At 46.1% G+C, this 12490-nt stretch overlaps 2 protein-coding genes across 6 annotated transcripts in view; both read right to left on the bottom strand.

The window, feature by feature from the left end:
• SFXN3 (sideroflexin 3) overlaps nucleotides 1-12490 on the bottom strand; it is a gene marked incomplete at its 3' end in the record, with an annotated part of 174596 nt that overhangs the window by 159851 nt on the left and 2255 nt on the right. The window lies entirely within an intron of this gene.
• Nucleotides 3740-12490, bottom strand: part of SEMA4G (semaphorin 4G) — a 97889-nt gene continuing 89138 nt past the window's right edge. For all 5 annotated transcript variants that reach the window (XM_083505138.1, XM_083505140.1, XM_083505136.1 and 2 more), the window contains 6 exons: nucleotides 11895-12039; nucleotides 10884-11106; nucleotides 9837-9952; nucleotides 7357-7511; nucleotides 5736-5797; nucleotides 3740-4885 (listed from right to left, as the gene is read on the bottom strand). In XM_083505138.1, the coding sequence (XP_083361264.1) occupies nucleotides 4032-4885; nucleotides 5736-5797; nucleotides 7357-7511; nucleotides 9837-9952; nucleotides 10884-11106; nucleotides 11895-12039 (1555 nt within the window). In that variant the 3' untranslated portion in view covers nucleotides 3740-4031. The remainder of the gene's footprint in view (nucleotides 4886-5735; nucleotides 5798-7356; nucleotides 7512-9836; nucleotides 9953-10883; nucleotides 11107-11894; nucleotides 12040-12490) is intronic.

Here is a 12490-nt window from a genome sequence, read left to right as displayed (position 1 = left end):
TTCCCAGGGACATGGTGGACTTCTCTAACATGCCAGCAAATGATACTTCTATTTTCAGGAACACCAGTCCAACAGATCTTGAGTAAAAATTTCATTTTATGGCATTCTGATCAGTTTGAATTTTACCTTTCTGTTAAACTGTATATAATTCAGGAGGTTTGAGCTGTGCTCTTAAATGTTTTAAACAAGAACTTAAAATGTTATTTTAGAAGTACTGACGTTTCATTAACAGGAGTAGAGATTGGAGCAGGAAAGTGCTTTCATAGTTTGGCATGAGCTGCAGTTAATGAGAAAGCTAGGGCAAGAAGCAGACAGAGCAGCATGTAGGCAGACCAGGAATGTTGTTTTGTTGAAAGAACAAATTCTTTTTGCACTTAATGGGTTGGTTCTAGACATTCCCTTCCATGAATATCTTCTATTAATGGAAGAAATTTGGATCCAGTGGAGCATTTCCCATGCTGTTCTGGGGGGATCCCTCAAACCTCTAGAACAGATTATGAGGGAGGGTGCAGGGAGAAGGCAGTTAGTAAAAACTGCCTCCCCACCTGCTTTCTCCAGTGCAAGCAGAATTCCACTGAGCGCAAGATTGAACCCAACCTCTTCATATGCCATGTTTTCAGTCTTCATAAGATGTATGGCAGTGGCAGGTCTCTGAACTACCAGCAAAAAGAAACTGCTTGAAAGGGATGAAAATAACTCCTGGATTTCCATTTCTGTTGCATTACACTAGTAGATACAGCTTGCAATCTGCAAACATATTTTTATGTTGTGAACCACCCTGTGATCTTTGGGTGAAGGGCAGCACACACACACACACACATGCATGTTCCGTATACAGGTTTACTTATCAGGTGGTCCTACACTGTTCAATGGGACTTATTTCCAGGATTACATCAGTATTCAAGATTCTGAACAGCAACCTCCTAATCAGTCTGGTGTATTGTCCCAGTGATCAATAAATTCCTGGCTTGCTTCCTTCTCCTGTTTGAGCCTTGTTTTAATGCCGCTTGCTACTGTTAACAGGCTTGTGCTTGCACAATGGAATTTTTTATTCCCCTGCAGCCCTAGTCCCCTGCCCCATACTCAGAATCTGCCCCAGAGGGTTGGAAGAGCACCTTGGATTTTGAGGGCGTGCAGAAATAGGAAGGGGATATCCCACTGCGTGAGCAGAACTCCATACAAGAAGCATTGTATACAACCCTTACTGTATCAAGGGGATTGTCCCTATGCTTGTGTTCTATCTTGTATGTAGTTTGGTTTCTTTTGATTGGAGAGAAGACCATTATTAGAAGAGATTCTTTGTATTGGATGTTTTGACTATTAGCTATTAAAATCTCATGCTCAGGTTAAGTAATGAAGGTGTAGAAGAAGTGTGTACCAAACTGTAGCTTTGTATTGTGTGAGAAACATTAATGTAATTAGCAGTCACAAAGACTAGAAACTTGCTTTTATTAAAACTAAAGCAGTTTCTGAAGATGCTGAAACTTTCACTCATAAATTTCTGTACTTGTATAATCTGAGTGCATTGAAAATGCTCTTGAAGCCTTCCTTATAATCACCAGATGGCTTTCTCAGTACCCCCCAGTTTGCAAATGACATCAGGTTATTCTGAGTGGTGAAAGCCCAAGTAGATTGCAAAGAGCCCTGCAAGGGATCTCTCTAAAAAGGGTGTGATTTGACATCAAAACAGTAAAAAGAGGGTCACGTACAAGTTTAAAAACAGCTTTTCCCAGCCTGGTGCCGCCAGATACTGGGTCTCCCTGTCCCAACTGAAAATAAAAGTATCTTAATGCACTTAACACAAAACAGTAGTGTGCACGTATTTAGAATATTGTGTATAATTTGCATGTCTCACCAAAAAGGATACTGCAGAGCTGGGAAAGGGCAACTGAGGATTGAAGGTGGAGAGTTTCCCCCAATCCCATCAGATATGTAAATGAAAACCTTATCATAGATTCCTGCATTGCAGGGAGTTGGACTAGATGACCCTCAAGGTCCCTTCCAACTATAATTCTATGATAGAACCCAAGGCAGAGAAGAGCAGCAATTGTGTTAAGCGTCCATTGGGTTGAAAGCAAGGCTGTGTAAGATGTCATAAATGACATTGCAGCCTGTGGCACTCTCCCTCTAGGTCTGAAATGCATGATATATTTATACTGAGGTCTCCAGTACCAATGCTATGTGAATGACACATAAATTAGATTTCCTAAAGGCTCATAGAAGATCATGAGAGACGATGACAGTGACAAGAACTTCCTTAAGTGCACCACAAATATATCCTTACAAGACTAAACTCTGTGGTATGTAGACTAGTGGTTTTTTTACCCTGTATTGCAGATGGATTGGGCTAAGAGATTCTACTCCTGCTTCCCTGTCATTTCTCGCCCACAGGTCACTCAGACACCAGTGCTTGCCCATGGCAGTGCACACCCAGACATTGCTGGTTCTTTTGATTAGTCCTTAGGGTACCATTATGAGCTCTATGAAAGAGATCTCTCTAATCACCCATTAGGAATGGTGCTGCCTTACACAACAGTGAATACAGTGGTACCTCGGTTTTTGAACGTAATCCATTCCAGAAGACCATTCGACCTCTGAAACGTTCAAAAACCAAGGCATGGTTTCCGACAGCTAGGCCTCCAGATCTTGCACTCAGCAGAAGCCGCGTGGCATGTTCAACTTCTGAGGAGTGTTCAAAAACCGAAGCATTTACTTCCGGGTTTATGGTGTTCATAAACTGAAATGTTCGTTAATGGAGACATTTGAAAACTGAGGTACCACTGTATTAGGGGATGTCACTCTTACCCCTTACCCCAGTTTGACAAAGCAATAATAATTTCAGATGGGAGAAACCATGATCTAGATTTAGCAAGAGACTCGTGCTAGTTCAGACCAGGAGCAAAACAACTATTCTTGTACATTGGAGAAGGCAAGACTAAACTTTCTAAAGACTATTAAGGTTGTACTGAAACCTGTCCTCTCACCCACTACTCTTGCAGGAGGCCTGTTGCCAGACAGGTGAAATGACAGTGAGACAAACACTTTGCTCTCAGGGCAGCAGGAGAGAGTATGGACAAATTGCAATTCAACTTCAGCAGAGGGCACTGTTTTCCTGCAGGTTCACATAAGCAAACAGCAAAGTTTGGATGAAACAGCTCAGTTATTTTGCACCAGCAAGATGTCATTCAAAATCTCATGGGCTGTAAGCCATAGTTTAATTTGTTTTTAAAGAAGCTATTGGGCATTAGTTGTGATATACTAAGGTTTCTCCATTCAGCTGCCTAGCCCCTCTAATACCATAGCAGAGAGACCATTTGCTATGGGCCAACACTGACAAGTTGTGGACTGTGATAGTGCCTAAAAAACCCCAAAGGAACTGAAAGCATCTCCTAATGTCATTTAAGGAAAACCCAACCTCTGAAGGATTAACCAATAGCCATCATTTATATCTGATGCTCAGAAAAAATACCCCTAATTCTATTTATATAGATGTATTTGAAATGTGATTTGAATTTGGATGTAACAAAGAAGTTTTGTGACCTACCTCTTGAAATGGCAGCTGCACGTCCTGTCCCCTCATTATGACTGCTGATGCCCTTCTGGCTGTTGCAACTATTGGGAGGAAACCACCCTCTAACCACTCCACTGTCCAGCCTGACAGCATCATTCCCCACACAAGCCAAGGGCACATTCCGATATACCCCACCCAGACAAACCCAACAGATCGCTGTGGCTCCTGTTTATCGATCATTGTTTTTATATATAAATATAATTCCATTTAAATAAGATCTTTTTTTACAGCAATTGGAAAACAAACCATCAACGCCAACGGAAAAAACAACAACCAAAAAGAGAGAGAGAGAGAGAGAAGGAAATGAGCATGGAGCCTGTGGCTGCTCCGGAGGGCCGGCCGGAGGTAGTTGCTGAGTCGTAACACTGTTTCTCTGCTGGGCTGGGGAGGAGGAATCACAGAGGGCAGTTAGGGGGTTTAGTTCACAGCAAAGTGGGCTCCCTGTGCCCTCCACCCTGCCCTACACGGAGCTCTCGTCCAGCTTTTCTACCAGCTGCGTGTGTTTCCGCTTCTCCAAGATCTTGCTCAGCTCCTCTGTGAAGGAGTTGTAGAGCGGAGAGGTGCACGGCTCCTCATTCTGCCGCAGGAGCATGTAGCTGTTCCCGTTCATCTTGCGCAGCATGCTGGGCAAAGTGGTGATGCCGTTGGTGAACTCGGCAGGGAGCGGAGGAGGGGGCGGTGGTGGGATGGGGAGCGTTTCCTTGGAGGGCGACGGCACGGTGGGGGCTTCCCCGGGGATGATTTGCAGGCAGCCGTCCAGGTAGGTGCCCGGGTCCTCCTCCTCGTCCTCCTCCCCTCCTTTGCCCAGGCAATTGGAAGAGACCGTCTGCAGCTCCACGCTGGGCGCCTGGGGGACCCCCAGGCTGTACTTGCCCCTGCGCTTCTGCAGGCAGGAGACATAGAGCAGCACGACGCTCAGCACCAGGCACAGCCCCCCCAGCAGCGTGATGACGGCAATGTAGATGAACCTCACGTCCCCGTAAGTGGCGCTGGCGGCGTGCCAGTACGGGTGCGACACGGTGGATGCCTGCTGTGGCACTTGCTGCTCAGGGAGCACGTTCAGGGTGTAAGCAGCCACCAGGGCCTGGAGGCCGTTCTCCTCCGCGTAGCAGCGGTATTCCCCGCTGTGCTCCAGCTGGGTGTCCGTCACCAGCAGCCCGTCCACCCCAAGGCGGAAGCGGCCCTGTCCGTCCTCCGCCAGCACTTTGGTGCCGTTCACCAGCCAGGTCGCCCGGGCCAGGTTGGACATCTGCTCGCAGGGCAGGAGTACATCATCACCACACAGCACTGTCCGGTTCTTCTGCATGGGTGTGGCTGCAGGAGACACAAACGCACGTAGTAAGCACCGACGTGCTGCCCTACCTGAGCCGCAACAATTCAGGTGTCAGACTGGAGTGCCAGTTAATACTCTGGAAGAGGCACTCTGGGCTCTCCAGCTGAGGGGGTGGGACACCCAAAGGGTTTGGGGAGGGTTGTTTTATTTTTAAAAGCGAAAGCGCTCCTTAAAAGTACAGATAATAAAGGGAATTTGAGGGCAGCCTCTAGAAAGCTTAGATCCCTTAGTTGGGATAGGCACAGCCCCTATAGTGAGTGGTTAGTATTCAAAACTGTCCCATAAAACATTCCTCATTCATGGCTCTCTCTTCCCCCATTCCCTTACTCCAGGCATCCCCAACCTTTGGCTCTCCAGATGTTTTGGACTACAATTCCCATCATCCCTGATCACTGGTCCTGTTAGCTAGGGATCATGGGAGTTGAAGGCCAAAACTCTGGAGGGCTGCAGGTTGGGGGTGCCTGCCTTACTCCACCCTACTGCGAAAACAATGAGTGAAAGAATAATTTTGATAAAAGAAAAACCCACAATGCAAAGAAATGTATGTTGTCCTACTTAATTTGCACTACTTTGTGTCTGTAATCTTGTGGTTTTTCTGTTGTTATTTTACATAACCCTGTGCTGAAAATATTCTATTAATTAAGGGAAACATACTTTGAGTCTGGGTGGGAAGAAGGGAAGCTTGCTCCTCTTACAAGCAAAGGTTGGAAACAGATGAACAATTCCCCTTAGGAAGGAATCATTATCCATTCTCTCAACCCAGAGCACCAGACCAAGGTAGCAGAGGCAAGGCTCCGTTGGCTTCCAGAAGGGGCAGTATCAGAATCTTACCCTGGGCAGAGTCGTTCGAGCAGCCCACATTGCCATGCACAATGTCCTGGATCAGCAGACTCCTAAGCCAATATAAGCAAAACCTTGATCAGCTGGGAAAAGGCAGCAGCGCAAAGATACTCAATCTCACCTGCATGCAGCACACACCTGATGAAATCTGTGGGCATTAATACACCTGTGGGCAGAATCTTACATGCTCCAGCAGGCACGCCTCCCCAGCATAAGCACCCCAATATGCACAGCTGCACAATATCCAATACACAAACTGCAGGCTTTGCTGAAACCTCCCGAGTCACCTGCATATGTCACCTCACACAAGGGCACGTGCATAGCCAGCAGACAATTCCAGCGACAAAATACAGAGGTCTTCAGCGTGATCCCTTTAATTAGAGTATGGAGCTATGGCTGCTCAGCTGTAGTCCAGGTCTTAAAGAGAAGGTATTACTAAGGAAGACCCAATCTGAGACCAAGCTTGCAGGGGGGGGGGCACAATGTAAAGCATGTTTATTTAAATAGGCTTTCAGTGAGTTCCTATGGGATTTAGCAACCTATAGGATTTAACTGCCTGCCCTATCTATACATTTATGCTGTGATTCTTGTAATGGATTTATATTTTAGCATGCACACACTCAAAATTTTCATGGTGGTAAAGCATGTAAATTTTCTGGAATATCTTCTTATTACTGTCCGCTGACTACAGCTTCTTAGATATCCTGCAAAATCAGAATCCACTAAACCTAACCCGTTTTGTATGAAACAGAGAGATGCCCTGATATGTTTAAAGCCAAATAACAGGGGTGTCCTGTCAAATGCCCACTTTCAATAGGGAGGGATAGAGTGATGGAATGCTGTTAAGTCTCAAACAAGCACAAACTAATACTCCATTGATCCAGTAAACAGCAATGTAGGATAGGTCTCAATGCAGAAGCACATTAGTGGTGCCTTAACAGAACCCCGGCTTCACCAAGTGTTGGCGAACATAGGTCTTGGATGCAAGCTGTATGCATGCATTACTCATATGTAGGACATGCCTGAGTACAGACCAGAGTGGGGAGCACATGTTTAACCCACCTCAAGTCTTCTTTTCTTTAATAGCTGCATTGAGCATGGTCAATGTATGAGCTCCTCCTTGCCTGCAGGGCATCTGCCTGACTGGGACATCCAGGCAACTTGGTGTCCCAGTCATGTGGAGTGCCAGCAGGAGCTCACACATTGGCTGCCTTAGTCAGACAAACACACCCAATGGGCAGTTGTTTAAAAACAACAACCAAATATCCAGCATTTGAGGAAAGAGCAGGGTAGGTTTAAAAGTATCGCCCTGCTCCAGTTTGTGCACAAGTATACTCCGCATGCAAGTACAGTGGTACCTCGGGTTACAGATGCTTCACATTACAGACTCCACTAACCCAGAAATAGTACCTCGGGTTAAAAATTTTGCTTCAGCATGAGAAGAGAAATCGCACTGTGATGCTGCAGTGGCAGCGGGTGGCCCCATTAGCTAAAGTGGTACCTCACGTTAAGAACAGTTTCAGGTTAAGAACAGACCTCCAGAACGAATTAAGTTCTTAACCCGAGGTACCACTGTAACACGTTCAGTTCTTTGTAGTCAGTTTTTAATTACCTGTCCAGCATCTCGGCTACTTCTCTGCAAGTCTCACCATCCCAGCCACAGTATGGGTCTCGGGCCAGGATACAATCAAAGCAGGAGACATAGCGCTTGCAGGAGGAAAATGGTAGCTGCAGGATTCCACTCTGAGCCCCCACATACAGACTCCTCTGCAAAGAGAGAAAAGACAGGACATGCACTCAGCAGAGATGCAAAGGCAGGGAACCGAAACATCCAATTAACTGTTGAAAGGCAATGTAAGGTGCAATGCTTCAAGGCCCAGGTTAATTACTGTATTTTTCCATGCAGAAGACTAGGCTTTTTAAACCAAAAATGAGGTTTAAAATTGGGGCTCGTCTTATACACGGGTAGTGCTGAGGGGTGTTTTCTTAATTTGGAGTTCCCAAAAATAGGGAGCGTCTTATACATGGGGGCATCTTATACACGGAAAAACACGGTATTATTTTTCTTACATTCATATCTTGCCTTCTGCCATGGAACCTAAGGTGGCAAATACATTGTTCCCAGGCAGCCACTCTTCCAGGCGCTGACTAGACCTGCTTCGCTTCAGCAAGGTGGTGGTTTTCAGACCATACCTTGGAATGACTTAAAAGGCAGAACTGGAAGACAGGATTTTTATAGAAGCTGGGCTCAGCTATAGCTGGTACATTCAATATCATGTGTTGGTAACAGGTAGCTTCAGCACCACTGTTTGACCAGCAGAGGGAAGCAGGGAACCAGAGTAAATCACTAGGGTCACCCTGCAGCCATTTATCCTTCCCAGCTCATGGCTATCCTACTGCTGTACGTGTTCATCACCTGGTGCACAGATTTGCTGCCTCTCCAAAGCCACCCTAACATCAAAAAAAGTCTGAGGGCAGAGTTGCATTCCCTGCTGACCACTTGGAGGGAGATGCTTGAAATGAAAGAGAAAGAACAAAGGCCAGGAAAAGTCCCTCCTTGAATCCCACCTACATTATTTCCCTTTAACAGCAGCATGACATGCAGGCGTTTGCCTGGCTAAGCTTTCCCCACCCTTTTTATCTCCAAGCCAGGAAAAACACAACCAACTAAATATTTGCATGTCTGGCTGATGGTTAATGCAAGGAACTGGGGCAGAGCCAGTAAAAAACAAAAAAGTGGCAGTCCTAGAAAAAGAGCCCAAAGAGAAAGCAGGAAGGGTGTTAGCCCATGTGGTACCCTCCATATGTAGCTGCACTGCAACTCCTATGACCCCCCAGCACATGGTCAGTGGTCAAGGATGATGGGAATTGTAGTCTTAACAAGATCTGGAGGAGCCTGCAGAACCACACATGACAGCACATATTATAGTACTAAAATATCATCCCACCTGCAGTACATCACACAGGTTCCCCTGACAGCTGTACCAGGGAGGCATAAACCTTCACTGTCACACTGAGAAAGGAACTAGGGACTGAGCTGCAAATAGGGCTGTTGCTGTTTTGCCTGACGGGAACTGAAGAATTCAACAGATGCAGCATTTGCTAGGATGGAGGTTCTTATCTAGTGATTTTCCCCCCTCCTGCCTGCCATCATAGAGGCACAAAGCATATTGGCTGGAAGACCTGCTCCCTGCCTTGCAAACCTTTTCCCACCTGGCCTGTGAGGGTGGGGTCTGGATCAGCTGAGGCTGCTGAACAGACTCTTGGGCTGGGGTGTTTTGTTGCTGGGGGGGTTGTGGCTGTTGGTTTGTGTGTATCTTTATTTTAGACCTTGTGATTTGTGCGGAAATTGTTCAGTTTGGTTGTGTATGTTTTGATGTTTTGTTTATTTATTACTCCTTTTGTTATGCTGAATTTATGTCGTAAGCCACCTTGAGCATGGTTTGGACGGTGAAAAGGCGGCATGCAAATTATGCATACAGAATTGAATCTGTTAAGTCACAAAAAATGGCAGTCCTTCCTGGGAGCTGGAAAGGGAAGCTTTTAAACTTGAGCAGCTTTGCAAGGAATGTGGAGGAACAAGCTCCAGACTGCTGAGCAAAGGGCTCCACCGAGGCAGGACAGCGCATGACAGGGCCTTTGGACACTGGGTGGGAACCACCTTAGCTACAGGCAAAGCCAAATAAACACCCTCGAGGCACAGTTTTATTGAGGGCTGCCTATTGGCAGAGACAGCACAGAGTCAGAATACATAAGAAAAACATCACCCACGTTCCACAAGCTTATGATTTTTTTTTTCCTTCCAAGGTGAAAGGTGCAAAGGGGAACCACACCTTGACAGAGCGTTTGCTAATATGGATAGTTCTTTCCTGTTACGGTGGTGTGAAGAAAAGGTATCTTACAACTTTGGTAGAGAGAAGTTTGCAGGACGTAGGTTAGCAATGAAGTCCAGACTATCCTGAATTGGTTCTCCAGCTGACATAGGCCTGTTCCCAGCATTTGTTTACTGCACCCTTGTTGGTGCTTTGCTTTTTTACAGTGCATGTGTGCCTTCACCAAAAGCATTTGGGTGGGGTCCGAAGCCACATGTACCTGCTTTTTAGAGATGACAAGGTTCTCCACAGGCTGGGGGGCTTTGAAGACCTGGATCTCCTCAATGATGTGGACCATGGAACCAATGACCACAGCCTTGTGAATCCAGCCATTACCTATTAAACGGGAGTAAACATTAAAAAGGCAATTTCCCACACAGTCTCATTCTTGACATCAGTCATGCAGGCAAAATTCAAGGTGCTAGCCCTGTGTAGGGTCTGGTTGGAAAGTGAGAGGATCTGCCTACTTCCAGATTTACGAGAAGCAGAAGTGTGCCTGAACCCTGTAGAGCTGGTCTATGCTGCAGGACAACAGTTTTGTCACTTCTTTTCTCAGAATAATGGGATTTGTGGTTCTGAGAGGAGTTCAACTGAATTCTAAACAGGCACAAAGTTGTAACTGCCCAAGTTCCATAGTGGAACTTCACTGGCAATCATGAAGCCACCTCTCCCTTTCTCAGAGCAATTTTCCAGAACTGATTTGATGCTGGGGCTTTGTCATCAAAAAAGCATCACTTGGAGTAGAACTTAAGAGGAATATAACCTTTTATGTTTGAGAGAGACAAAAACTCACAAAGCCTGCCTAAGTGATGGGAAAGGGGCAAAGAAGAAGAGATAATCAACCTTTGATTCTCTGTGTCCTTTGAAGAGCAAAAGCCAGAAAAAGCAAGGCTCACCTTGGGGGGTGGGGAGGAAAGCAACCATACCTGTTTACAGGTATGTCTGTTTGCAGCTTAGTAGTGTTAAGCACAGCATAGTAGCTGTCAATTAGAACTGAGCGGCACTGGAACAGCTTAGGGAAAGGGAGGCTCTGCAGCATACAGAAACCCAACTGTTTCTCCTTAAAAAACAACAACCACAGATTCAGCTACACAGGTTTGGAAGGCTTAGAAAGCATAATAGGGTTGCACTCTTTGTCTCCTCTACATTCCAATACAAGGTTGAGAGGGGTGAGAACAACGAGTAACCTCCCTAGATGTGTGTTCTGTCCTAACAGATGAGGACACACAGACACTTAGAAATGCACGGGGAATGCAAACACACCTACCTGTTCCCAAGAAGAGCATGTCATACACTCGCCCATCCAGGGCTCGGACTCTGTCTACGGCTACTTGGGTATAAACCGCATTTTTCTTCACCAACAGGGGGACTCCATCCACAGGCTTCACCTCTTCATACATCAGTGGATGGAGCTTGATAAAATCCAGCACACCATTGGGCAGGTCCTGGGAGGTGTTGTAGCCATTCTTGCGAGCCCGACTAGTGATGCACTGCAGAGGAGAAATGGGCGTTATTTGCACACCTATCTTCCAGGTGCTTCTGGTCTTCAGCTCCCATTATCCTTGACCTTTGGCCATGCTAGCTGAGGCTGATGGAAACTGGGGTCCAACAACAACTGGAGGACAACAGGTTCTCCACCCCTGCTCTAACAGCTAAAGCATACAAACAAATGCCCCTTCTGATACACCAGTTGCCAGGCTTGTTGTATTTCACTCTGCAGGTAAGAGACTGAACACAACCCTACATGCAATATAACCTATTCACTCAAACCTAGAATGCCTGTGAAAAGCCTAATTGGAGGATCTTCTACTTTTCTGCTGGTATGGATTATTTTGGGTAGGGGAGCCTCAACCTTCAGCCGCAGTATGAAATGGTGCATATTAGGGATTCTACTTGTCTGTTTTAGTTATGAGCACTCTTGTGTTCCTTGGGAGGAAGAGAGGGCCTCCCGCCTCCTTTATCTGAGACAAGAGGCAAAATAGGATGTTATTTATTTATGCTATTCTGTGCATGAGTCACCTAATAAAAAACTGTTCTCTAGGTGACATGCACCCAAACAAATAGATAAAATTAAAATGAACAGTAAAACTATAAATCAGAAAAACCAACACAGCAGTAGATAAAATCCAGCCATAAAGTCTGACACTGATTAAAACCTCCAGCACCAACCCAACAAAACTCAGGTTCAGAAACTAAAAGCCAGTCATTATTCCGAACTGACTTAAATAGAATATTATCAATGATGTTTAAGGGCTATTAAGTTGGGTAAGTAACTTACTGATCCTGGCCGGGGCACTGGCACCTCCCCAGTGTACTGGGACCACTTGCGGGAGGAGTCCTGGTATTCCATGTAAGTCCCTTCAAAGGCTGCCCGCACTTCAGAGATGTTGTATCGGCAGATGGCAGACACCTCCATGCTCCTCCTGAAAGACATGGTGACATGGTCATAGCACAGGACCAGAGCCTTCCACTTCTTGCTAATTCCTCTGGGTCCACAGAAACCAGGTATGGGAAACCTGTGGTGCTCCAGATATTGCTGTACTCTAACTCCCATCAGCCCCAAGCAGCATGGCCAGTGGGCAGAGATGATGGGAGTTATAGTCTGGAGAGCCACATGCTCCCCACCCTCAACATAGAACGATCCTTGTAGCACTATAGGGCCGCAAGGAATCTGAAGATCATCTGGTTTGACCAACCGGGAACAGGTTTCATGAACTAAACCCAGATGGCTCAACAAAGTCTATGACACTGCATGTTGGAGGAGAATGTGATAATTTGCCTTACAGGAAAATTATTCTCCCGTTCCAGATAAACGGATTAGATAGCGCCTAAGATTGGATAGGAGGGACGCGGGTGGCGCTGTGGGTAAAACCT

This window comes from Podarcis liolepis (genome assembly GCF_965112155.1).
Source record: "Podarcis liolepis genome assembly, chromosome: 5".
NCBI lineage: Eukaryota > Metazoa > Chordata > Lepidosauria > Squamata > Lacertidae > Podarcis > Podarcis liolepis.
Note: the sequence above shows the minus strand (reverse complement) of the source record. Positions and strands in the feature narration are given on the sequence as shown.